Genomic DNA, 23,590 nt, shown 5'->3' with positions numbered 1-23,590 from the left:
TTTACTTTTGATGTGGAGATGCCGGCGTTGGACTGGGGTGAACATGGTAAGAAGTCTCACAACACCAGGTTAAAGTCCAACAGGTTTATTTGGTCTTTAACCTGGTGTTGTGAGACTTCTTACCATTTTACTTTCAGTCAGGAACAGATCCCAGTTTTACACCAATCTCTGATTTGACATCATGTTTCCAGCAATCTTCCTGACTCTAAACATAGTTGTAAAGGAGCTTCTGTTCCATATCTAGGAGCTCTAAACCATGGAAGAGAGTGGCTTTCTTACACACATCAAGATTAACCCACACATTTAGTCTTCAATATGATTAAAAGCAGAATCTAATTCTTGCAGTCATTTGTGAACTTGCTGGTGTGTCACAGGGTGTGATGACTGATTGAATCCCTTCCCACACATTGAGCAGGTGAACGGCCTCTCCCCAGTGTGAACTCACTGGTGCCTCAGCAGATGGGATGACTGAGTGAATCCCTTCCCACATACGGAGCAGGTGAATGGCCTCCCCTTAGTATGAACTTGTTGGTGCACCAGACTGTCTGATGACTGAATGAATTCATTAGCACACGTGGAGCAGGTGAATGGCCTCTCTCCAATGTGAACTCGCTGGTGCAACAGAAGCTGGTATGACTGAGTGAATCCCTTCCCACACTCAGAGCAGATGAATGGTCTGTTCCCAGTGTGAACCTGCTGGTGTGTCACAAGGTGGGATGTCTGAGTGAATCCCTTCCCACACACACAGCAAATAAATGGCCTCTCCTCAGTGTGAACTCGCTGGTGGGGTTGAGTGAATCCCTTTTCACACACACAGCAAGTGAATGGCCTCACCCCAGTGTGACGTCACTGGTGCATTAGCAAGTCAAATGACTGAACAAATCTCTTCCCACACTCAGAGCAGATGAACAGTCTCTTTCCCAGTGTGAAGTCGCTGGTGTATTTGCAGATACTTCTTGCTTTTCAAGCTCTTCTCGCAGTCAGAACATTTAAAAAGTCTCTGATCACTGTGTACATGTTGATGTTCAGTGAGCTGGCATGACTGAGTGAATCCGTTGCCACACACAGGCCTGGTGAATGCGCTCTCCTCAGTGTGAACTTGCTCATGAGCCAGGAGGTCATATGAGTCCTTCCCACATGTGGAACATCTGAACGGCCTCTCCTGGGTATGAACTGGCTGGCGTGTCAACAGACTGGATAACTGAGTAAATCCATCTCCACACATGGAGAAGGTGAAAGGTCCCTCCCCAGTGTGACTGCATTGATCATGTCCCAGTTTAAAAGGGAAAATTAATCCCATCCCACAATCACCATATGTCCACGCTTTCTCCGTGATTCAATTATTAATTTGTCTCTCCAGGTTGGATGATCAGTTGGAGCCTCACACAGAACACCTGTACATTTCTCCGCACTGTGAATGGTATGATGTTTTTTCAGGCTGTGTAACTGGTTAAAGCTCTTTCCACAGTCAGTTCACTGGAACACTCTCACTCAGGTGAGTGTGTGTCTCAGTGCTTTTTCAGTCACACTGACGTTTAAAATCTTTCCCCACAGATAGAACAAACATTTCTCCTTCCACATTCAGAAGTCGATGATATTCAGGTCCTGATGAATCAAGTGACTGTCAGATTTTGACATGATGTTTGTTCTGACTTTCCCATCTGGAACTTCTCTCCCTCGAACTCCCTGCAAAAGGAGTTTACAGAAGTTATCAGTGTAAGTACAGGACAGAAATTCAGAGCTAACAATTCTGTGCCCCACACACGCTTTTCGCTCTCTGCTCATTGCTCCAGATTGAGTTTCTAGTCTTCTCCTGATTCTTTTCTTCTCTCCAGATTCTCTCCCCTCCTGTCCTCAAACTGGTGACACTGGCTGTGGATCAATCCCACTCCGTCACTCTCATTCTAACAAATAATGCAGCTCACAACAATTTAACGAAGGGTCATCTGGACTCAAAACGTTGGCTCTTTTCTCTCTGGTGTGGAGATGCTGGCGTTGGACTGGGGTAAACACAGTAAAAAGGGGTAGGGCCTGGGTGGGATTGTGGTCGGTGCAGACTCGATGGGCCGAATGGCCTCCTTCTGCACTGTAGGGTTTCTATGATTCTATGAAGTCTCACAACACCAGGTTAAAGTCCAACAGGTTTATTTGGTAGCAAAATCCACTGGCTTTCGGAGCGCTGCTCCTTCGTCAGGTAAGTGGAAGTTCTGTTCACAAACAGGGCATATAAAGACACAAACTCAATTTACAAAATAATGGTTGGAATGCGAATCTTTATAGTTAATCAAGTCTTAAAGGTACAGACAATGAGAGTGGAGAGAGCGTTAAGCACAGGTTAAAGAGATGTGTATTATCTCCAGACAGGACAGTTAGTGAGATTTTGCAAGCCCAGGTAAGTCGTGGGGGTTAGAGATAATGTGACATGAACCCAAGATCCCGATTGAGGCCGTCCTCATGTGTGCGGAACTTGGCTATCAGTGCTGAACAGAGACTGATATCCAAGTTCCGCACACATGAGGACGGCCTCAATCGGGATCTTGTCACATTATCTGTAACCCCCACGACTTGCCTGGGCCTTGAAGACTTGATTACCTATAAAGATTCGCATTCCAACCATTATTTTGTAAATTGAGTTTGTGTCTTTATATGCCCTGTTTGTGAACAGAACTCCCACTTACCTGACGAAGGAGCAGCGCTCTGAAAGCTAGTGGATTTTGCTGCCAAATAAACCTGTTGGACTTTAACCTGGTGTGAGACTTCTTACTGTCTTTCCACTCTACACAGATACTGTCAGACCTGCTGAGATTTTCAGCATTTTGTGTTTTTGTTTCAGATTCCAGCATCCGCAGTATTTTGCTTTTATCAATTTCTATTTAATGACTTCATTACTGATTTTAAACATGCGGAAATATTCACCTTTTCCCAGTTGGGTCTTTGGTTGAAGTTGCTGCTGGGCTGAAGCCGGAAGCGGCAGAGTGAGATTCCAGAACAATGAGAGTGGGCGGGGCTGGATGACCGAGCGGGAGCGGCTGGTCCTCCAACCAATCGGAGTGAAGGAGGGGCGGGGTCGTAGTCTGACTGATGGTGCCCGCTGCGCAGGCGTGGAGTGGACGCTGTGTAGGCGAATGGAATGGAGGCGGTGTCGTGGTGTTTGTGAGGAGACATGAGCTCCGGACAGGAGAGGAACAGAGCCGGTGAGTGGACTGGGAAGTTTCATAAACACCTTCTGGAGGATTCACAATCCAAATAAGAAGCTATCAGTTCTACGTTGTCAGTAAGAGACGCTACGACTTTTTTTAATGACAGACCCGGGACACGGCCGCCATCTTGGTGGCAGCAATGCGCATGCGCAGTGACCCTGTCTGTAGAAGGTGAGAATCATGAGTGGATTTTAGGACTGAAGAGAGGTAGAAATGTCACGGCTGTTATATTGTTGGAGAGGGTGGAGCAAAATAGAAGGTCAGTGAAAGTAGATCAGGAGAGATTTAACAAATATGTCATGGACACAAGACAACGGAAGTGCTAATGGTAGTGTTAAAGACTAAGGCAGTCTTAATAGTGGCGTAAAGGTCAGTTTGCAGACTGTGTTCATCAACGAATAAAGGTTAATGTTCTCTCAAAGCAAAACATGCGAAGACGTTAGAGACTGGTGCTTGGGCGGGGAGGTAGTGGAGGGAAGGAGGAGCTTGAAAAAGTATATATCAAAATGGATTTCCGCTAGGACAAGAGGTATGGCCTTCCTTGGGTAAGGAGACCAAAATTGCACACACTACTCTAGGTGAGGATTTACCATTGCACTGTAAAATTGTAGTAAGACTTTTTTACTTAATTCCGTATGCACTTAGGAAATATGAGTATGATCAAACAAGTAGCATGGTATTACAAAAGAAAAATTGTGCTTGATAAGGTTCTTTGGGTTTTTTGAGGCTGTGACTCATCGGGTAGATGAAGGGCGACCAGTGGGTGTTGTGTACTTGGATTTCAAAAAGACATGAGACAAAAGGCATGCTGAAGGTCCACCGTCAATAACTCCAGGAGCCTAGTGCACCAAACTGGGATGGCACTGTGCTCTGAGCACGCTCAGTGAGGTTGGTGGAGGTGGACTGAGGAGGAACAGGTGGCTCAGATAGTAGGAGGAGATTTTGGTGCAGGGGAGGAATTGGAGCTGTGGGTCGGCTGGGAAGCTTCAGAAACAGGTGATGTATGGAACTTGCAATAAGAATATCAAATTCCTGAGTTTACAGCGCTGGGGCTTTATGGGGACAGGCCCAGGTTAACAGTTACCATCCTAGTTTGATGACTGGCAGAGCGCATGCACAACTTTCTTGGTGTGGGAGTAGAGAGTGGGTGGGACTTCATGGTCCCAGTGATCGGAGAGATAATTATTCACTCATTGATTTTATTCTCATTCTTCACTCAGCAGCTGGAGAATTGAACCCAGGCAGAATAAAGGAAAGGAGAAAACTGGGAGGAGAAAGGAAATGATGGAGATTGCACTGAAATCCAGTGAATCACATTGGGAGGAGGGACAGTTTGTGGAATGTGATTTACTTTGTGAGTTGTGTCAGCAACTTGGAGAACAAGAGAGGAAAAAATATTCCAAAGAAACTAGAGTTGTCAGTTTTGGATTTATGCCTGTACTTACAGTGAATCATTTGTGTAATGTCCTTTTACAGGGCATTCACACTGGAGAATTTTCAGACAGGAAATCCAAACCAAACATCACATTGAGATCTGACAGAGTCACTCGATTCATCAGGACCTGAATATCTTCGGCCTTTGAATATGGATGGAGAAATGTTTTTCTGTTCTATCTGTGGGAAAAGATTTCAAACATCAGTGTGACTGGAAAAGCACCGACACAGACACACCCGAGTGAGAGTGTTCCAGTGAACTGACTGTGGAAAGAGTTTAACCAGTTACACAGCCTGAAAAAAAATCACACCATTCACAGCGAGGAGAAACGATACATGTGTTCTGTGTGTGGATGAGGCCTCAGCTGATCATCCAACCCCAGGGCACCATGGAGAAACCGTGGAAATGTGGGGACTGTGGGAAGGGGTTTAGTTGTCCATCCCACCTAGAAACTCATCGACGCAGTCACACTGGGGAGAGGCCGTTCATCTGCTCCAACTGTGGGAAGGGATTCACTCAGCCATCCAGCCTTGTGTCACACCAACGAATTCACACTGAGGAGAAACCTTTCAAATGCTTTGACTGTGGGAAAAGCTTTAGGAGCTCTGGGTGTTTAATTCAACATCAGGGACTTCACACAGGAGAGAGACCGTTCATCTGCTCCATGTGTGGGAAGAGATTTGCGTCTTCATCGCAACATTCAAAACACCTCCGAGTGCACACGGGGGAAAGACCGTTCACCTGTTCTGAATGTGGGAAGAGATTCAGGTGTTCATCCAACTTCACTGAACATCTCCGTGTGCACCCAGGAGAGAGACCATTCACATGCTCTGAGTGTGGGAAGGGATTCACTTGTTCATCCCACCTTGCTGAACACAATCGTGTTCACAGTGGAGAGAAACCATTTGTCTGTTCCACGTGTGGGAAAGGATTCACTACGTCATCCCAGCATCTGACACACCAGCAGGTTCACACTGGGGAGAGACCGTTCAGCTGCTCCACGTGTGGGAAGAAATTTAGTCGTTCATCCACCCTGCAGAGACACCAGCGGGTTCACACTGGGGAGAGACCGTTCTCCTGCTCCGAGTGTGGGAAGGGACTCACTCAGTCATCCCACCTGCTGAGACATCAGCAAATTCACAAGTGACTACAGGGGTTGGATTCTGCTGTTAGTCACCAATAAGAGACACTCTAACTACCGGCCCTTGACATTCAATGGTGTTACCATCACTGATTTCCTCACTGTCAACATCCTTGGGGTTACCATTGACCAGAAACTCGCCACATAAACACAATGACTACAAGAGCAGGTCAGAAGCGAGTAACTCACCTCCTGACTCCCCAAAGTCTGTCCACCATCTACAAGGCACAAGTCAGGAGCGCGATGGAATACTCCCCACTTGCCTGGATGGGTGCAGCTCCAACAACACTCAAGAAGCTCAACACCATCCAGGACAAAGCAGCCCGCTTGATTGGCACCACATCTACCAACATCCACTCTCTCCACCACTGATGCTCAGTAGCAGCAGTGTTTACTATCTACAAGATGCACTGCAGCAATTCACCAAAGATCCTTCGACAGCACCTTCAAAACCCACGACTACTTCCATCTAGAAGGACAAGGGCAGCAGATACATGGGAACACCACCACCTGCAAGTTCCCCTCCCAGTCACTCACCATTCTGACTTGGAAATATAATCGCCATTCCTTCGCAGTCACTGGGTCAAAACCCTGGAATTCCCTCCCGAACGGCATTGTGGGTCAACCCACAATAGGTGGATTGGCTATGCTAAATTACCCCTTAGTGTCAAGGGGATTAGCAGGGTTATGGGAATAGGGCCTGGGTGGGATTGCTGTCGGAACAGACACGATGGGCCGAATGGCCGCCTTCTGTATTGTAGGAATTCTATGATTCTATGAATCCATAGCATGTGGACTGCAGTGATTCAAGAAGGCAGCGCAGCTCCACCTTCTCAAGGCAAATAGGAATTGGGCAATAAATGCTGCCCAGCCAGCGACGTCCATGTGCCACGAATGAATTTTAAAAATCAGACCCAGGACTGAACTATGTTCAATCTGACTGAATTCTGAGTTTCTGAACATTGGGTTTGGTGTCCAATGAATCACTTTTGTTTCCATCATTTTATCCCAACTCCTTGATTTCTCCAAGATGAGAGGAGACTAATTCATCTCCTGTTACTGGGATAGAAAGCTGACAAATCCCCTGGATCATACGGTCTGCATTCCAGGATCTGGGAAGAGGTGACTGCACTGATACTCGAAGCACTGCCAGTGATTTTCCAAAATTCTCTAGATTCTGCAGTGGTACCAATGGATTGGAAAGTGGAAAATGTAATCCCAATAATAAGAAAAGCCGGAGAAAGGAAACAGGGAATGACAGGCTATTTAGCCTGACATCAGTCATCAGGAAAATATTGGCATCTATCATGAAGGAAGTGGTAAAAATGCAATTAGAAAAGTAGAACATGATTGGACAAAGTCAACATTGGTTTATGAAAGAACTTGACAAATCTAGTAGAATTTGTTGAGGATGTAACTAAAAGGTTAGATAAAGGGGAACCAGGGAATGTTGTATGATTGAATTTCTAAAAGCCATTTCATAAGATGCCATACACAAGATTGTTGCACAGGATAAGGGCTCATGTCATTGGGGGTGAAATATTAGCATTGGTAAAGGAGTTGTTAAAGGACAAAGAGAAGGGATTGATGTGTCATTTTCAGGTCGGCAGGCTCTTATTATGGGGACAGCACAAGAAGCAGGATAGGAGTTTATTAACAATCCATATTCATGACTTATTTCAAGAGACCAAGTCCAATGTATTCAAGTTTCCCGATGGGGGACTGTCTCAGGGCAAACAACATCAAAGTGGTCAGTACAAATGACACACAAAATATATCCTTACAAACTTCTGCACTGCGGACCACCTCTCTGGAGAAAACACTGTGGCGACCGGCACAGGTGGAGGCAGCACTGAAATTTGGTTCAGTTTCAAGGACCATCATCACCAAACTCTGAACATCTGAGGTGTCCAGAGGAGGATCAGAAGTGGAGTGTGGCAGAGCAAGACCAGAGGTGGAACAGCAGCAGAGGAAGACCAAAGGTAGTTTGGCTGCAGAGTTCACCCCCCGCCCGCGCCCCGAGCACTATAAAACAACATCATAAACTGCCAGTTCTACGGATATCCATGTTGATCCCACATCTGACTCCCCGTCAGTAGAGGATCCACAGAAAACAATAAAATCATTGACAGTTTCGACACACTCGAACCAGGAGGAGTCTACCCCAACATTCTCCCTGTTCTCTGAATGGGGTAACTATACACTGTAGTTAATACAGTCAGTAAAAGACAATCTATTGTTGGGAGCTTGATTATCTGGTGTCTGAAACCACAAGATTCAATATTTAGAGTCAACAAGATGAACAAGGAAACAGATCAGGGCCCAATACTCCAGCTGGATATTCACAAGAGAAAGTCTGTTATCTAACACCTCGAGTGGACAGAACAGAGAAAGATCCCAACTGTAAGAAATCCTCCAACTATTTGTGAATATCTTTCAAATGCTGACAGGTTTCAATTCCCAGCTTCCATTATGCTGAATCAATGGGAGGTGAGAGAGCGGTTATCCTGGAACTATTAAAAAAACTAACTAGATCACAGCTAGAGTACTCAGCATCTCAAAGGGACTGCAGAGTATTTCAAACTGTGTAATCATGCTGTAGTTCACGACCTTGATTTGCGGAGATAGAATTCGGACTGGATATTTTGGAATGTTGTAGAGACATTGATCTAACAATCGTGAAATAACAGCTCATGAGGAGACACATCATGTCAATGCCAGCTTATTTTCAAAGAATTATGCAATTAGTCCCAATATTGTTCCCCTTCATAAAAACACGCATATTTCTCCTTTCAATTCTCTTTTTGAAAAATCTGAGTTAACAAAAAACAATATCGGAAGAGTTGCAGAAGCCTCTGCAGTATTCATGGACATTTTTAAAATTAACAAGTTTCTTGACCCAATAACATGAACAGTCAGGTGGGAATTTTCTCCCAAAAATTTTGGAAGAAAAACTATTCAATTATGCAGTTGATTTCATAGCATTTCAAGGATCATAGAACCCTACAGAGCAGAAGAAGCCCATTCAGCCCATCGAGTCTGCACTGACCACAATCCCACCCAGACCCTATCCCCGTAACCCCATGCATTTACCCTAGCTAGTTCCCCTGGCAATTTTTAGCATAGCCAATCCACCTAACCCGCACATCTTTGGATTGTGGGAGGAAACCCATGCAGATACGGGGAGAATGTACAGACTCCACACAGATCGTGACCCAAGCTGGGAATCGAACCCGGGTCCCTGGCGCTGTGAGACAGCAGTGCTAGCCACCCTGCCGCCCCTCAATGTTGGTCTTGGAAACAGGGCAGTGCTGACCCAGCAGAATGTCAGTTCTGGAATGTAAGTGGTCAGTTACCCTATTGACAGCAGCACAGTCACACCAGAAAGAGACCATTCAGGTACATTATGTGTGCAAATGGATTTATTCAGTTTCCCCTCCTATTAACATACAAGCTTTAAAAGTTCAAAGGAATTGATCAACCATGAGTTCATTCTTCTTGTCAAGTCCGTGTGTGTGTGTGTGTGTGTGTGTGTGTGTGGAGAGGGGGTGGATGGTAAATCAATCAGTTCGTTACACCAGCTGACATTCCAAGGAGTTCATCTTCAGGTGTGGACGTTTGTTCCGCTATTAATTAAACTCAGGACAGAACTGTGGTGCCTGTTGACATTAGCTGCTGTATTAGTTATTTTCATTTTATACCTTGGTGCTTTGGCTTCAGTTGTAATTGAATCACAAAACATAATTTTTTTAATGCAATAACATACTTCAATGGTGGCTATCTTACCCAGCATTCACAGTGAATCAGAATATGATCTATCCTTACAACAGACTTTGCGCATGCGTACTGTAGATCCAAAGTGCATGCGCAATGTATGTTGCTCCCGCAGTAGCAGGAGGGCGGTTATATCGGCTCCGGGTTACCAGGGAAACGGCTTATTCTGGAGGGTAATGCAGGCGGCGGGGTGGATGGAGAGGCTTCATAAGCACCCAGTGGAGACAGGAGAACCCGAATAATAACTGCTCAGTGCCGCGTTCCTACCATTCGGGGCCGCGACCACAGATGCCGAGTTGGAGGCCCCGAGTTGACGGAGCCCATCTTTCCCGGGGCGATGGGCAATAGTGCGCATGCGCGCTGCTCCCTGCCAGCAGGAGGAGAGAATGTTGTGAATTTCTCTCCTGGACTGACAGGGATGGACTTTGGAAACTCCTTTTACAGGGAGTTAGAAGGGGAGGATTTACACACAGAAAACTCAACCCAAGAGAAATGTTTCTCGCTTAATTTCTATTCTTGACTGACAGTGATGATCTATTTTTTACAGGAAATTTGATGACAAAATTTGAAGGGAAACTCAAACCAGACATCAGACCAAAACCTGCCAGAGTCACTCCATTCATCAGAACCTGATTGTAAGTGTGTCTGTAGAAAAAGATTCAAACATCTGTGTGGCTGGAAATACGGAACAATAATGTCATGGAAGGATTTGCAAACAAAGATGCAATGTTTTAAATTGAGTTGTTTAACCGGGAGCCTGTGTGGGTCAGTGTTTTAAAGTTTATTTATTACTGTCACAAGTAGGCTTAGCCTACATTAACACTGCAAGTTGCTGTAAAATTCCCCTAGTTGTCACACTCCGGAACTTGTTCGGGTCAATGCACCTAACCAGCAAGCCTTTCTGACTGTGGGAGGAAACCCATGCAGACATGGGGAGAATGTGCAGACTCCACACACACAGTCACCCAAGCCATGAATTGAACCCAGGTCCCTGGCACTGTGAGGCAGCAGTGCTAACCACTGCAGCCCCATGGTGAGGACATGGTGATGGGTGTGTGGGACTTGATGCAGAGGACAGGGGTTTATATACACCAAAGTTTTTCATGGGTTAAATGAGGGACGCTGACAGTCAAGTCTAAAGAAAATAAAGGAATGAATGAAAGTTCTCGAAACATCAGCTGAGACAGGGATTTAGCGAAACTCATGTTGGTAATGAATAGATGAGGCTGTCCGGTCAAGTCAGGAGGGAATGCATGAAATTTTCAGAAACAATACTAAGACAGGGCCAGGGTGAGCCATGTTAGTGGGATATGTTATATACAGGAGGGGTGGAAGGTAACTTATTCCACATTGATTTCTCATCTCACATCTGTCTGTGACCAGAAAGATGTTTTTGATTTGATTCCTCCTTTATAAGCAGTGGCATACTACCCAATACTTCAAGGCTTACTCCTGCTCGTAATTCATACATCCGTATGTATGTTCACTAATGTCCTTTAGGGAAGGAAATGGGTAAGATGGCTATAGAGGGATATGGGCCAAATGCGGGCAATTGGGACTAGCTTAGGGGTTTTAAAAAAGGGGTGGCATGGACAAGTTGGGCCGAAGGGCCTGTTTCCATGCTGTTAACCTCTATGACTCTAAGTGAGAATTAACTTTAGTTTACTCACAGACACTCCAAATGTGGTAACTCAATGTTGCACCATTTGATTTGATTTATTATTGTCTCACAAAGTTTATTTATTAGTCACAAGTAGACTTACATTCATACTGCGATGAAGGTGCTGTGAAAATCCCCTCGTCGCCAAGCTCTGGCACCTGTTCAGAGGGAGAATTTTAGCATGGCCAATTAACCTCACCTGCACATCTTTGGAGTGTGGGAGGAAACCAGAGCATCCGGAAGAAACCCACGCAGACACAGGGAGAACATGCAAACTCCACACAGACAGTGAGCCAAGCCGGGAATCGAATCTGGGTCCCCAGTGCTGTGAGGCAGCAGTGCTAACCACTGTGTCACCATGTAATAGTATGAAGTGAAAAGTATTGTTTCTTGCATACCATAGATAGAGGAAGAAAGGAGAGAGTGCAGAATGTTGTGTTACAGTCAGAGCTAGGGTGTAGAGAAAGATAAACTTAATGAAAGTAGGCCCATTCAAAAGTTTGATGGCAGCAGGGAAGAAGCTGTTCTTGAATCGATTGGTACGGGACCTCAGACTTTTGTATCTTTTTCCCGACGGAAGAAGTTGGAAGAGAGAATGTCTGGGATGTGTGGGGTCATTGATTATACTGGCTGCTTTTCCGAGGTCGCGGTAAGTGTAGACAGAGTCAATGGTTGGGAGGCTGGTTTGCGTGATGGACGAGGCTTCGGTTATGACCCATTGTAGTTTCTTGCGTTCTTGGATAGAGCAGGAGCCTCGCCAAGCTGTGATACAACCAGAAAGAATGCTTTCTGTGGTGTATCTATAAAAGTTGGTGAAAATCATAACGGACATGCCAAATTTCCTTAGCTTCCTGAGAAAGCAGAGACATCGGTGGGCTTTCTTAGTTGTAGCATTGGCATGGAGGGACCAGGACAGGTTGTTGGTATCTGGTCGCCGAGAAACTCGAAGCTCTCGACCATTTCTACCTCATCCCTGTTGATGTAGACAGGGGCATGTTCCCCACTACGCTTCCTGAAGTCGATGACAATCTCCTTCATTTTGTTGACATTGAGGGAGAGATTATTGTTGCTGCACCAGTTCACCAGATTCTCTATCTCATTCCTGTTCTCTGTCTCATCACTGTTTGAGAAATGACCCACTGCGGTGGTGTCATCAGCAATCATGAAAATCAAGTTGGGGGGGGAATTTGGCCACACAGTCATAGGTGTATAAGGAGTATAGTAGGGGGTTGAGGACACAGCCTTGTGGGGTACCGGTTTTGAGGATGATCGTGGAGGAGGTGTTGTTGCCTATTCTTACTGATCTGAGTGTTAGGAAGTCTTGGACCCAGTCGTAGAGAGAGGAGCTAAGGCCAGGCCACGGAATTTGGGGATGTGTTTCGTAGGAATAATGGTGTTGAAGGCTGAGCTGTAGTCAATAAATAGGAGTCTGAAATAGGTGCTTTGTTATTCAGGCGGTTCCCGGGTTGAGTGCAGGGCCAGGGAGATGGTGTCTGCTGTGGACCTGTTGCGGCGGTTGTGAACTGTAGTGGATCCAGGCAGTCTGGGAGGCCGGACTGATTTGTGCCATGACTAACCTTTCGAAGCACTTCATAATGATGGATGCATTCATATATAGAAGATGGACAGAGAAAGGAAAGATTTACAGTGCAGAGATCACAGAGAACAATTGTGTTTCACATGATCCAGAATCAAAATGTCGCTCTGGGAGAATGAGGTGTGAGTTTCTTTGTGTCTCCCAGATTGCTCCATTTGTTCAGGGGTCAGAAACACACACAGATTCAGCTATTTCTCCCATTTTAATAATTTTAGAAATAGCTATGAGGATATCAATACATGTTTTCAAAGAAGTATGCAGTGTGAGGTCCCAGCCCCCTCACCGATGGAAACCCATTCTTGGAGATGGAACAGGTGTGTGGTTGGAAGGGCATCGGGGGTGGGGGGTGAGACCCAGAGTAATGTTCTGGGAACCGAGGTTCAAATCCTGCCACGGCAGGTGGTGGAATTTACATTCAATACAAGTTTGAATTTGAAAGGCTAATGATGAGCAAAAAAACCATTATTGATTATCATAAAAGCCCATTGGGTTCACTAGTGCTGTTTAGGGAAAAACAAATCTGCCATCTTCACCTGGTCCGGCCTACATGTATCTCCAGATCTGCAATGTGGTTGAATCTTAATTCCCTCTGATATGGCACAGCAAGCCTCTCAGTTATACCCAACTAGTACAAAGTTACTAAAAAGGTATGGAAATGGGCAGACCAGGCATAGGCCTTGGCACGGGAAACGGCCTTGTCGACCCTGCAAAGTCAGATTTAGAAAATAAATATTTGAACCTGGTTGTAAACAGCCTGCTTCAGCACCAGAGTGGGATGGTGTCAGTGTCCACGGGGTGGAGTTTGTAGCACGGACTGAAGACAATTGTTTCATGTTTCTCACTCTGTAAATGGAGGAAACTTCTCCTAATCCAGGACAGGATCTCAGTCCAGTCGCGATGCTGTGTGACTTTGAGGTGATGATGTTCACATTCACCTGTGAACCTGGTCTTTCTAAATGGTGGAGGTTGAAGGTTTGGGAGTTTCTATCTGGCTGTAGATGTATCCTTTCCTTCACCTCTTTTCCTCCCACATCTCTTAATCCTGCCCATCCGCTGCCTCTTCACATTGAAGCTCTGGTCTTGTATCGGTTCAGACTGGCTCAAAGGTTCCCTTCCCTGAAGGACATTAGTGAACCAGTTGGGTTTTTATGACAATCCATCAGTTTTCTTGGTCTCTTTTTCCCAGTGCCGGCCCCACAAATTACCAGATTCATTCAGCTCAATTTCACAACCTGCCTTTGTGTTTTTGTGGGTTCTCTCTCACTCTCTTTTTTCTTTTTTAAATCAATTTCACAGCATATTCAAAGGTGAGGATTTGCAGTCAGAAAACTGAAACCAAACATCACATCAGGATCAGACAGAGTCGCCCAATTTATCGTAATATGCGTATCATTGGATTTTGAACATGGAAGGAAAAAGCACCGCTCACAGTGGGGAGAAACTGTACACGTGTTCCGTGTGTGGACGAGGATTCAGCCGTTTATCTGGCCTGTCAAAACATAAATGCAGTCACGGTGGGGAGAAATTGTGGAAATGTGAGTATTGTGGCAAGGGATTCAGTTCCCCATCAGAGCTGGAAATTCATCGACGGAGTCACACTGGGGAGAGACCGTTCACCTGCTCCGAGTGTGGGAAAGGATTCACTCAGTTGTCCCACCTGGTGAGACACCAGCGAGTTCACACTGGGGAGAGACCATTCACCTGCTCCGAGTGCAAGGTGGGATTCACTCAGTCAGCCCACCTGGTGTCACACCAGCGAGTTCATACGGGAGAGAGACCATTCACCTGCTCCGAGTGCAAAATGGGATTCACTCAGTCAACCCACCTGGTGACACACCAGCGAGTTCACACTGGGGAGAGACCATTCACCTGCTCCGAGTGTGGGAAGAAATTCAGCCGGTCGTTTCACCTTCTGATTCACCAGCGAATTCACTCTGGAGAGAGACCATTCACCTGCTCTGAGTGTGAGAAGGCATTCATTACATCAACCGAACTGTTGACACACCAGCGGATTCACACTGAGGATAACCCGTTCACCTGCTCCAAATGTGGGAAGGAATTCGCTAACTCTTCTAACCTGATCTGCCATCAACGAATTCACACTGACGAGAGACCTTTTAAATGCCCAGACTGTGGAAAGTGCTTTAAAAGTTTTGGGAACTTGATGACCCATCAACGGGTTCACACTCGAGTCCGTTCAGATGCTTTCACTGTGGGACTGAGTTCAGACAATCATCTCCTCTCACTGTAAACCAGCGAGTTCACACTGGGGAGAAACCATTCATCTGCTTCAAGTGTGGGAAAGGATTCAATCAGTCATCCAACGTGCTGACACACCAGCCAGATTGGAGTTTGCTGTTAATCACATCCAGAACTGAACTATATTTATTGGGGTCTGATGTTAACAATATCCAGTGCAGATTTAGATATTGGTATTCTGGGTTAAAAATAAAATAAAAAATCAACTTTGTTTTAATTTTTGAATGACTGCATCTTCATTTGGGAGGCTGGGATTATCCCCGTTTCGAGGGAACTAAGGAATAGACCATAAGCCGTAGGAGCAGCATTCGGCCATTCAGCCTTCATTATAACAATGATCCCATTGTGATTCCTGCTGGTTGGGAAATGTGCGATATTGATGCCAGTCTGTCTTTCTTTAATTATCTTCAATCCCAGTCCTCTGGTTACTGACCCGCATCAGTGGAACAGTTTCTCCCGATCTGCTCTATCAAACCACCCGTCCCCACCCCGATCATCTTGAACAGATCCATGAAATCTCCATTTCAGCTTCTTTGTTCTAAAGGGAACACATTTGGGGGAGGCGATGCCTAATGGTATTATCGATAGACTATTAATCCAGAAACCCAGCTAATGTTCTGGGGACCCGGATTCGAATCCACATTTTGAAAAAGATGAACAGTGTCTGTGGTTTACAGTGAGAGGAGATGATTGTCTGAACTCAGTCCCACAGCGAAAGCATCTGAACAGGTGGTGCAGCACATTTCCCAGGACATTGGAGCAGTAATGAATGAGGCCAGGATGACAGAGTCGAAACAACATTATATTCTTTATGCTTGAAACCTGTCTTAGAATTCTCTTCATTAACTGGACCATCAATGTGAGGGGAATTAGCATCTTCTGTAATTCCAGAACCAAGAGACACTGATTCCCCAGGGATGTTGTTCTGTAATTTACACTATCCCCCAGCAGGGCTCTTCACCCAGGCTGACAACAGGCAGCTCAGTGTTCGTGATTTGTCATTGCTGCTGTTCCAGATGTTGTTCAATATAGACTCAAGTTTAGAGAAAGGAGTGGAAATGGGTCATCAGAACTCTCACTGTCCCTGACGGGTAATGGTTACTTGAATTTCTCAAACATTGTGGTTTGTAAAGACACTGTTATTTCATCTCCAGTATTAGTCAGAATGGGCTGTATTCTCCACGTGATAGGGCTGGAATTATCTGTGTGGGTGTGTGTCTATGAATGAAGATGTCTGTCTGGGTGTGGGTGTGTGTCTATGTTTGCCCATATCTGTGTAAGAGACAGGGAGAGAGAGTGTGTTTGGATCTCTGTGTTTGGATATCTTTATGTGCTGCTCCTTCTTAGGTGGTTTGTCTCAAAGGTTCCTCTCCGGGTGATTTGAGTAGAATCATTCAGAGATTCTTCATCCTGGGTGAATCCACAGGCTGACCATGTGCTGTGTAAAACCTGACATCCACACCACCAGACTCCACTTTTCCTGGAACAACATCAAGTGTTTGCTGCTTTCCTGATCCTTCCTTTTCCCTCCCTTTTCAATTCTATCACTTCTCATGATTCTGAATTTCAGAGAGGACAGACTCATCCCACTGAATGTCCTCCAAGGACAACCGCCTCATCTCAGGAATCAGTCCAGTGAAATTTAGTTGCACAAAGACAGTGAGCAAATAGAACAAAGACCAAAAGAGGGAAATAGATAGAGACACAGACAGAGGCTGTTCGAGTGAAAGAGACTGAGCGAGAGTTACAGTCATAGTCATACAGTGCAGAAAACACCCTTCGACCCATGGAGTCTGCACCAACAATAGCTACCACTAAGCCCCATGCTAATCCCATTTTCCAGCACTTGTCCCATATCCTTATCTGAATGCTATAATATTTCAAGTGCTCATCCAAATACTTTTTAAAGGTTGTTAAGTTTCCAGCCTCCACTACCTTCCCAGGCAGTTTATTACAGATTCCCACCACCCTCTGATTTTTCTCAACTCTCCTCTGAATCTCTTGCCTGGCCCCCTAAAACTACATCCCCTCATGATTGACCTCTCAACCAAGGGTTCTACTCACCCGGTCCATATCCTTCATAATCTTATTCACCACAGTCATGTCCCCCTCAGCCTTCTCTGCTCTAAACACTCCAAACCAATCCAGTCTCCTTATAGCTCAAATGTTCCATCCCAGGCAACATCCTGGTGAATCTCCTCTGTACCCCCTCCAGTGCAATCACATCCTGTGGGGGGGAGGTTTAACACAGATATCAGAAGGACATATTTCACACAGAGGATCGTGGGGGCCTGGAATGTGTTGCCGGGCAAGGTGGTGGAGGCGGACACACTGGGAACGTTTAAGACTTATCTAGGCAGCTATATGAACGGAGTGGGAATGGAGAGATACAAAAGAGTGGTCTAGTTTGGACCCGGGAGCGGCGCGGGCTAATTGTTCCTTGTTTCTCATTTCAAGGCTTCATTCTATGATCATCTTGCTGGTGCCAGTACAGAGCGAGACTGCGGATAGTTGGGAACCTGTCTCGGGGGCAGGGAATTCATATGGTGTTCGTGGAAGTGGAAATGACTATGGTTGGGAAGCATTTTCCGATCGGGGCCATTGTGATCTCCTGGACTCGTTTCGATCGCCTCAGGGGGTCGGAGAGGAATTTCCCAGATTTTTTTTTCCCCATATTGGCCCTGGGGTTTTTCACTCTGGGTTTTCGCCTCTCCCTGGAGATCACATGGTCTGGAATGGGGGGGTGGGGGTGAGTTAATAGGTTGTAATGAACAAAGCATCGTATCTGTGAGGGACAGCTCGGTGGATAGGATATTGGTATGTAGATAGGCTGGAAAATTGGGCGGGGATCCTGGATTCAGGATTCAATCCTGGACCGGGGAGCGGCGCGGGCTTGGAGGGCCGAAGGGCCTGTTCCTGTGCTGTATTGTTCTTTGTTCTTTGTTCCTATAGTGAGGTGACCAGAACTGCGCACAGTACTCCAGCTGTGGCCTAACCAACATTCTGTACAGCTCCAACATTATCTCTTTGTTCTTATACTGTATGCCACGACTGATAAAAGCAAGTGTCTCATATGCCTTCTTATTCTATTCATCTGCTCTGCTACCTTAAGTGAATAAATACCCCAAGATCCATCTGCTCCTCTGATTTTACCTCGTGTCCTTCCATTCATTAATTATTTCTTTGTCTTGTTACTTCTTCCAAAGTGCATCACTTCACACTTATCAAGGTTAAATAGCATATTTTTTTATTAATTTGTGGGACATGGGTGTTGCTCGCTGGCCATCCCTCATTGCCCTTGAGAAGGTGGTGGTGAGCTACCTTCTTGAATCGCTGCAGTATATGTGCTGTGGGTTTACCTACAATGCGGTTAGGGAGGGAATTCCAGGATTTTTACCCAGTGACTGTGAAGGAACGGTGAAATATTTCGAAATCTACCACTGTTCTGCCCATGTGACCAACCCAACTATATCTTGTTGCAACCTACGACAGAGTGGGGTAGACTCTAAAAGGACCCTGGGTCTCTGGAATACTCGTCCAGTAACAATCCCACCATGCACATTGGGAGATGTATCAATTGGTTTAATAATTTTATATATTAACCCTCTAGTTCTGACCGTAATTGGATGACAAAATACAATTTTGTGTTGAAATTATTTCCTTCCTATGGCGGTGCTCTTACCCAGCATTCGCAGCGAGAGAGAATGTGCCGTATTGTCACAACAGCAGCCGCTTGCGCAGGCGCAGTACCTGATTCCGAGTGGAGCATGCGCTCTGCGGATTCGGACTGGCCCATGCGCAATGTGGATGCTGGAGCTGCAGGGAGGCGGGGAAGTGGGTGCAGAGGCTTCAGAAACAGACCGGAAGGACACTTATACTCCAGCCAATCAGTGGGTGGGCTTTGTGACATTGGAGGTTGAGCTTCACACCGACTGAACCTTCTTCCTGTGTCCCACATCTGTGAGTAAAACAGTTTGTTTGTGTTGCAGATAAAGTCATGATGTGGAGATGCCGGCGTTGGACTGGGGTGAACACAGTAAGAAGTCTCACAACACCAGGTTAAAGTCCAACAGGTTTGTTTGGTAGCAAATACCATAAGCTTTCGGAGCGCTGCTCCTTCGTCAGATGGAGTGGAAATGTGCTCTCAAACAGTGCAAAGAGACACAAAATCAAGTTGCAGAATACTGATTAGAATGCGAATCCCTACAGCCAGCCAGGTCTTAAAGGTACAGACAATGTGGATGGAGGGAGCATTAAACACAGGTTAAAGAGATGTGTATTGTCTCCAGACAGAGGTTGTTCTGTCTGGAGACAATACAAAATATTGGTAAGGCCACAGTTGGAATACTTTGTGCAGTTCTGGTCACCCTATTATAGGAAGGGTATTATTAATCTTGAAAGAGTGCAGAAAAGATTTACTCGGATGCTACCAGGACTTGATGGTTTAAATTATAATGAGTGGTTGGATAGATTGGGGCTTTTTATTTCTGGAGCGTAGGAGGCTGAGTGGTGATCTTACAGAGGTCTATAAAATAATGAGGGGCACAGATCAGCTAGATAGTAAATATATTTTCCCAAAGGTAGGGGAGTCTGAAACTAGAGGGCATAAGATTAAGGTGAGAGGGGAGAGATATAAAGGGGTCCAGAGGGGTAATTCTTTCACACAGAGGGTGGTGAGTGTCTGGAACAAGCTGCCAGACAGTCTTTTCAAAAGTGCATAGAGAGTTAAATGGCTATCGAGGGTAATGGGCCAAACACGGGCAATTAGGACGAGCTTTGTCGTTAAAAAGGGCGGCATTGACATGTTGGGCCGAAGGGCCTGTTTGCATGCTTATACCTCTGTGACTCTATGACTCTATCTCACCTTCCTGATTCTCCCAGATACTGATTCCAGATGAGTCAGCCTCCGATTTAAATGGATGAAGGAGATATCATTATGCTATGTTGTCAAATGCGATTGGCTGAGCAACTTGTCAGGAATTATTATTGATGTATGTTTACTGAACGTAATTGATTCTGAAACTAATATGAGGTCGGAACGATCGGTACGAAAATCTATAATTGATCTGTTATTGATGGTACACGTTAGATGCATCGGAAAGATCCTGCCGCTCGGTTCCAGAGCGACTTAACCCTTTTGGTCATCTCCAAGCAGCTGATAGTTCTGTTTTTGTTTTAAATAAATGTTCCGTCCTTACACAGAGATATCTGCCACGTGAGTTTTATATTGTCTGTAGTTAAATACAGTATTGGTCATCTCAAATTATCCCATAGCACTCGCCTTAATTTGGAAATTTGTAATCTATTATGTGCTTATGTGAAATGCACCTCAGTCTCTTGGTTTCACCTCATGGTTTGCACCTCTGCTCTGTATGTGTTCTCTATCTAGCTTGTGGCATGTCTGCCTTGTAAGTATTCCATCGGACGAAATATAGAGAGATTCACACTGTTGACCCACGCTGCAGCGACACTGATAGTTTTTTTAAGGGGCAGTGTAAAGGAAACTATCTTCTGCCACACACTGTCCTGCATCGGCCTCTGATGAAACAGAGCCTTTGCTTTTTAGAATTACCTGAAACTCGGTCAGTGACAGACCAGTTTATGAGTGAAATCACCGAGGTTCTTCTCATTCTTCACTCGCTCTGTCTCTGGATTTTATCATAAAAAGGCAGAGATGAAGGTGTCTTTATACGGATTGGCCACTGGGTGGCGCAGTGACTCTCACTGAACGGCCTTGAGTTCAAACACATCCCGCAGAGGACTGGGAGAACAGACATGTCTGGGAAAGAGGGGAAACCGTATAATATGGAATATGGGGCGGAGTTGATGGGCTTTGGAAAACGGAATTAAGCCAAGCCAGAGATGGTTAAATTTTCATTCAATATTTATTTTAAAAATTCAGAGAATATTTTACAGCGACATTATTTTTTAAAGTTAGAAAAGTGAATTTAACGATCGAGCTTCACATTGAGAACACAACACATGCACAGGGAATCCGTCAATATTTGTACATCTGTTACATACACCAGAAAGAGAAAACAGGACCTTAATAGAAAGAGGAATTAACAAATATGGATAAGGAATGAGAAAAGTTTCTTATTTATACATGATATTTAAACTATGGGGAAACTGTTAACCACAATTACATTATAACAAAAAATGCCTCGTGCTTTTCACTCTGAAAACTGAAATACCGTCTATGATTGTCTCAGTTACAGATTCAAAATGATAAACTGAGAGAATTTTACTGATAGAGTCACCAAGAGTAGATATTGTATTTCTGTCATACGGAGATCATAATAATCAGCTGAGGGAAATCTGCAGCTTCCAAAATTCAACCCATCACTTGATCTGTAAAAGAAAGATACAATAATGAAGCAGTTGTTTATGATGCGGGATATTAAAGTTAGAGTTTTTAATGGAACATTGAGAGATTTTTCAAATCCATTCTGTCAGTTTGATATGTGAGTGCATTCAATCATCTCACCTTCACCAGAGTGACCGCAGTGCTGTAGAAAATGCTCAGGAAGAACAGGACAATGAATGTGGAAGCCGTTGTCCAGATGTTACTGTTATCATCCTCATTGTCTTCAATCCAGATGCGGTCGGTGGAGTCTAGGGGACGGAGACCAGGATATGAAATTAGATTACTTTGTTTATCCAGGTAATCTTATTGTTATTTTTCTTTTCCCCGTTCTCCTTTTTAAACTGTTCATTTATTCTTGAACCTAATTTTCAATGTATACCTACTCTTAAGCTCAGGGCACTCAGTAACCGATCTCCGTAACTATTTTCACACCTGATCTTTATTGACATTCCTTGGACAGTCCATGTCAGAAAGCACTGAAGATGTTTTCTTGAAAATCAGTTGATTTTTTGACAATTCGGAACTATCACCTATTGAAGAGTATTATCACTGATATCGAGGAACGTTCACTGATCAATGATTGTTTTCACAGATGGTTACTGATCTGTAAACTGTGAATGTTGTTGTTTAAGAGTTGGGATGTAATTTCCGATCTGTGCTTCTTTATGGTGGAAATATTTAGTAGATCGTGAGCTTAATTCAGTTTCTCAGCGTGTTTATATGTTCATTGTACATTGGGATAATAAATCTGTGGATATCTCCATTAAAAAGTCACGTTTAAATTGTACTTTCATCATTTGCCTACCGTTTGTATTGAAGATTTTGCATTTGTGTGCGTGTGCATGAGCATCTCGTGCTCTGCATTAATCTTTGGCTCTGAGTTAATATGTGATTATGAGTGTTAATGTGCGCGTTCATTTGCCTGTGATTGTTGATTTGTGTAGTTGTGTGTCTGCATCTGTGCGCATATTTTATTCTTTTGTCATTGTGTATATATGACTCTATTATTATGTGAAGTCGATGAATATATATTAATGCCATTCTTAATGCGTGCACATGTGTTTATGCCTATTGCTCTGTGTTAATTTCTGTCACTCTAGTAATGTTTGTTTCCCTTTCTGTGGAGTTGCCGGCGTTGGACTGGGGTCGGCACAGTAAGTAGTCTCACAACACCAGGTTAAAGTCCAACAGGTTTATTTGGTTGCACGAGCTTTCGGAGCGTTGCCCCATCATCAGGTGACTACTTACTGTTTCCCTTTCTGTGTGCGTCTGTTTCTCCATGTGTCTGTGTGCACGCCTGTTAACATGTCAGTGTATGTATACACGTGTTGACATTCTTTATAACGGTGCGTTGATGTATATTTGTGTATCGATGTGTAGTAATGTGTGCTATGGTGTTCTGTTCTATGAACATGTTAATGTTTGCGTCTACATGTTTGTGTGTAAATGTTTTGCTGTCTGTTCTTCTGTATGCAGTCTGGTGATTTGTTTATATGTATTTCCATATATGTGTGTGAATGTGTATAACATTGTGTGTCTTTATATCTATATTCCTATCAGCGTGAACGTGTGCTAATATATGTATTTATTTGAGTCTAAGTATGTGCTTGTGTATTTATGTGGGTCTGCATGCGTGTGTATCTGTCTGTATTGTGTCTATGCATGTATGTGTTTGTGTTTGGGTCTGTACCTACTCACGTATGTGTATGTGTATGTACTTGTGTGTTTCATGTGTACATGTGTGCGTTTGTACATATTTGATTATGTATGTGTATGTTGTTGTTTTAGTGTCTGTTTGTACAAGAGCGCGTGTCTATGTGTTCGTATGTGAGTTTAGAAGGATGAGGGGTGATCTTATAGAGACATATAAGATAATGAAGGGGCTGGATAGGGTAGAGGTGGCGAGATTCTTTCCACTTAGAAGGGAAACCAGAACTAGAGGGCACAGCCTCAAAATAAGGGGGGGCCGGTTCAGAACAGAGTTGAGGGGGAACTTCTTCTCTCAGAGGGTAGTGAATCTCTGGAATTCTCTGCCCATTGAAGTGGTGGAGGCTTCCTCGTTGAATATGCTTAAATCACGGGTAGATAGTTTTCTGATCGATAAGGGAATTAGGGGATATGCGGAGCAGGCGGGTAAGTGGAACTGATTCGCGTCAG

General features: G+C 44.6%; 1 protein-coding gene across 1 annotated transcript; it reads left to right on the top strand.

Annotated features, from left to right (window-relative positions):
- Positions 1-5,023: 5,023 nt before the first annotated feature.
- LOC144485547 (uncharacterized) lies at positions 5,024-15,275 on the top strand. Its single transcript, XM_078203680.1, has 2 exons — positions 5,024-5,770; positions 14,228-15,275. The coding sequence occupies exons 1-2, from the start codon at positions 5,024-5,026 to the stop codon at positions 15,056-15,058; spliced, it is 1,578 nt and encodes a 525-aa protein (XP_078059806.1). The 3' UTR covers positions 15,059-15,275.
- Positions 15,276-23,590: the final 8,315 nt, after the last annotated feature.

The sequence above is a fragment of the Mustelus asterias genome, unplaced genomic scaffold (assembly GCF_964213995.1).
Source record: "Mustelus asterias unplaced genomic scaffold, sMusAst1.hap1.1 HAP1_SCAFFOLD_198, whole genome shotgun sequence".
Classification (NCBI taxonomy): Eukaryota; Metazoa; Chordata; class Chondrichthyes; order Carcharhiniformes; family Triakidae; genus Mustelus; species Mustelus asterias.
The sequence above is the reverse complement of the archived record's forward strand: the minus strand, read 5'-3'. Positions and strand labels throughout refer to the sequence as shown.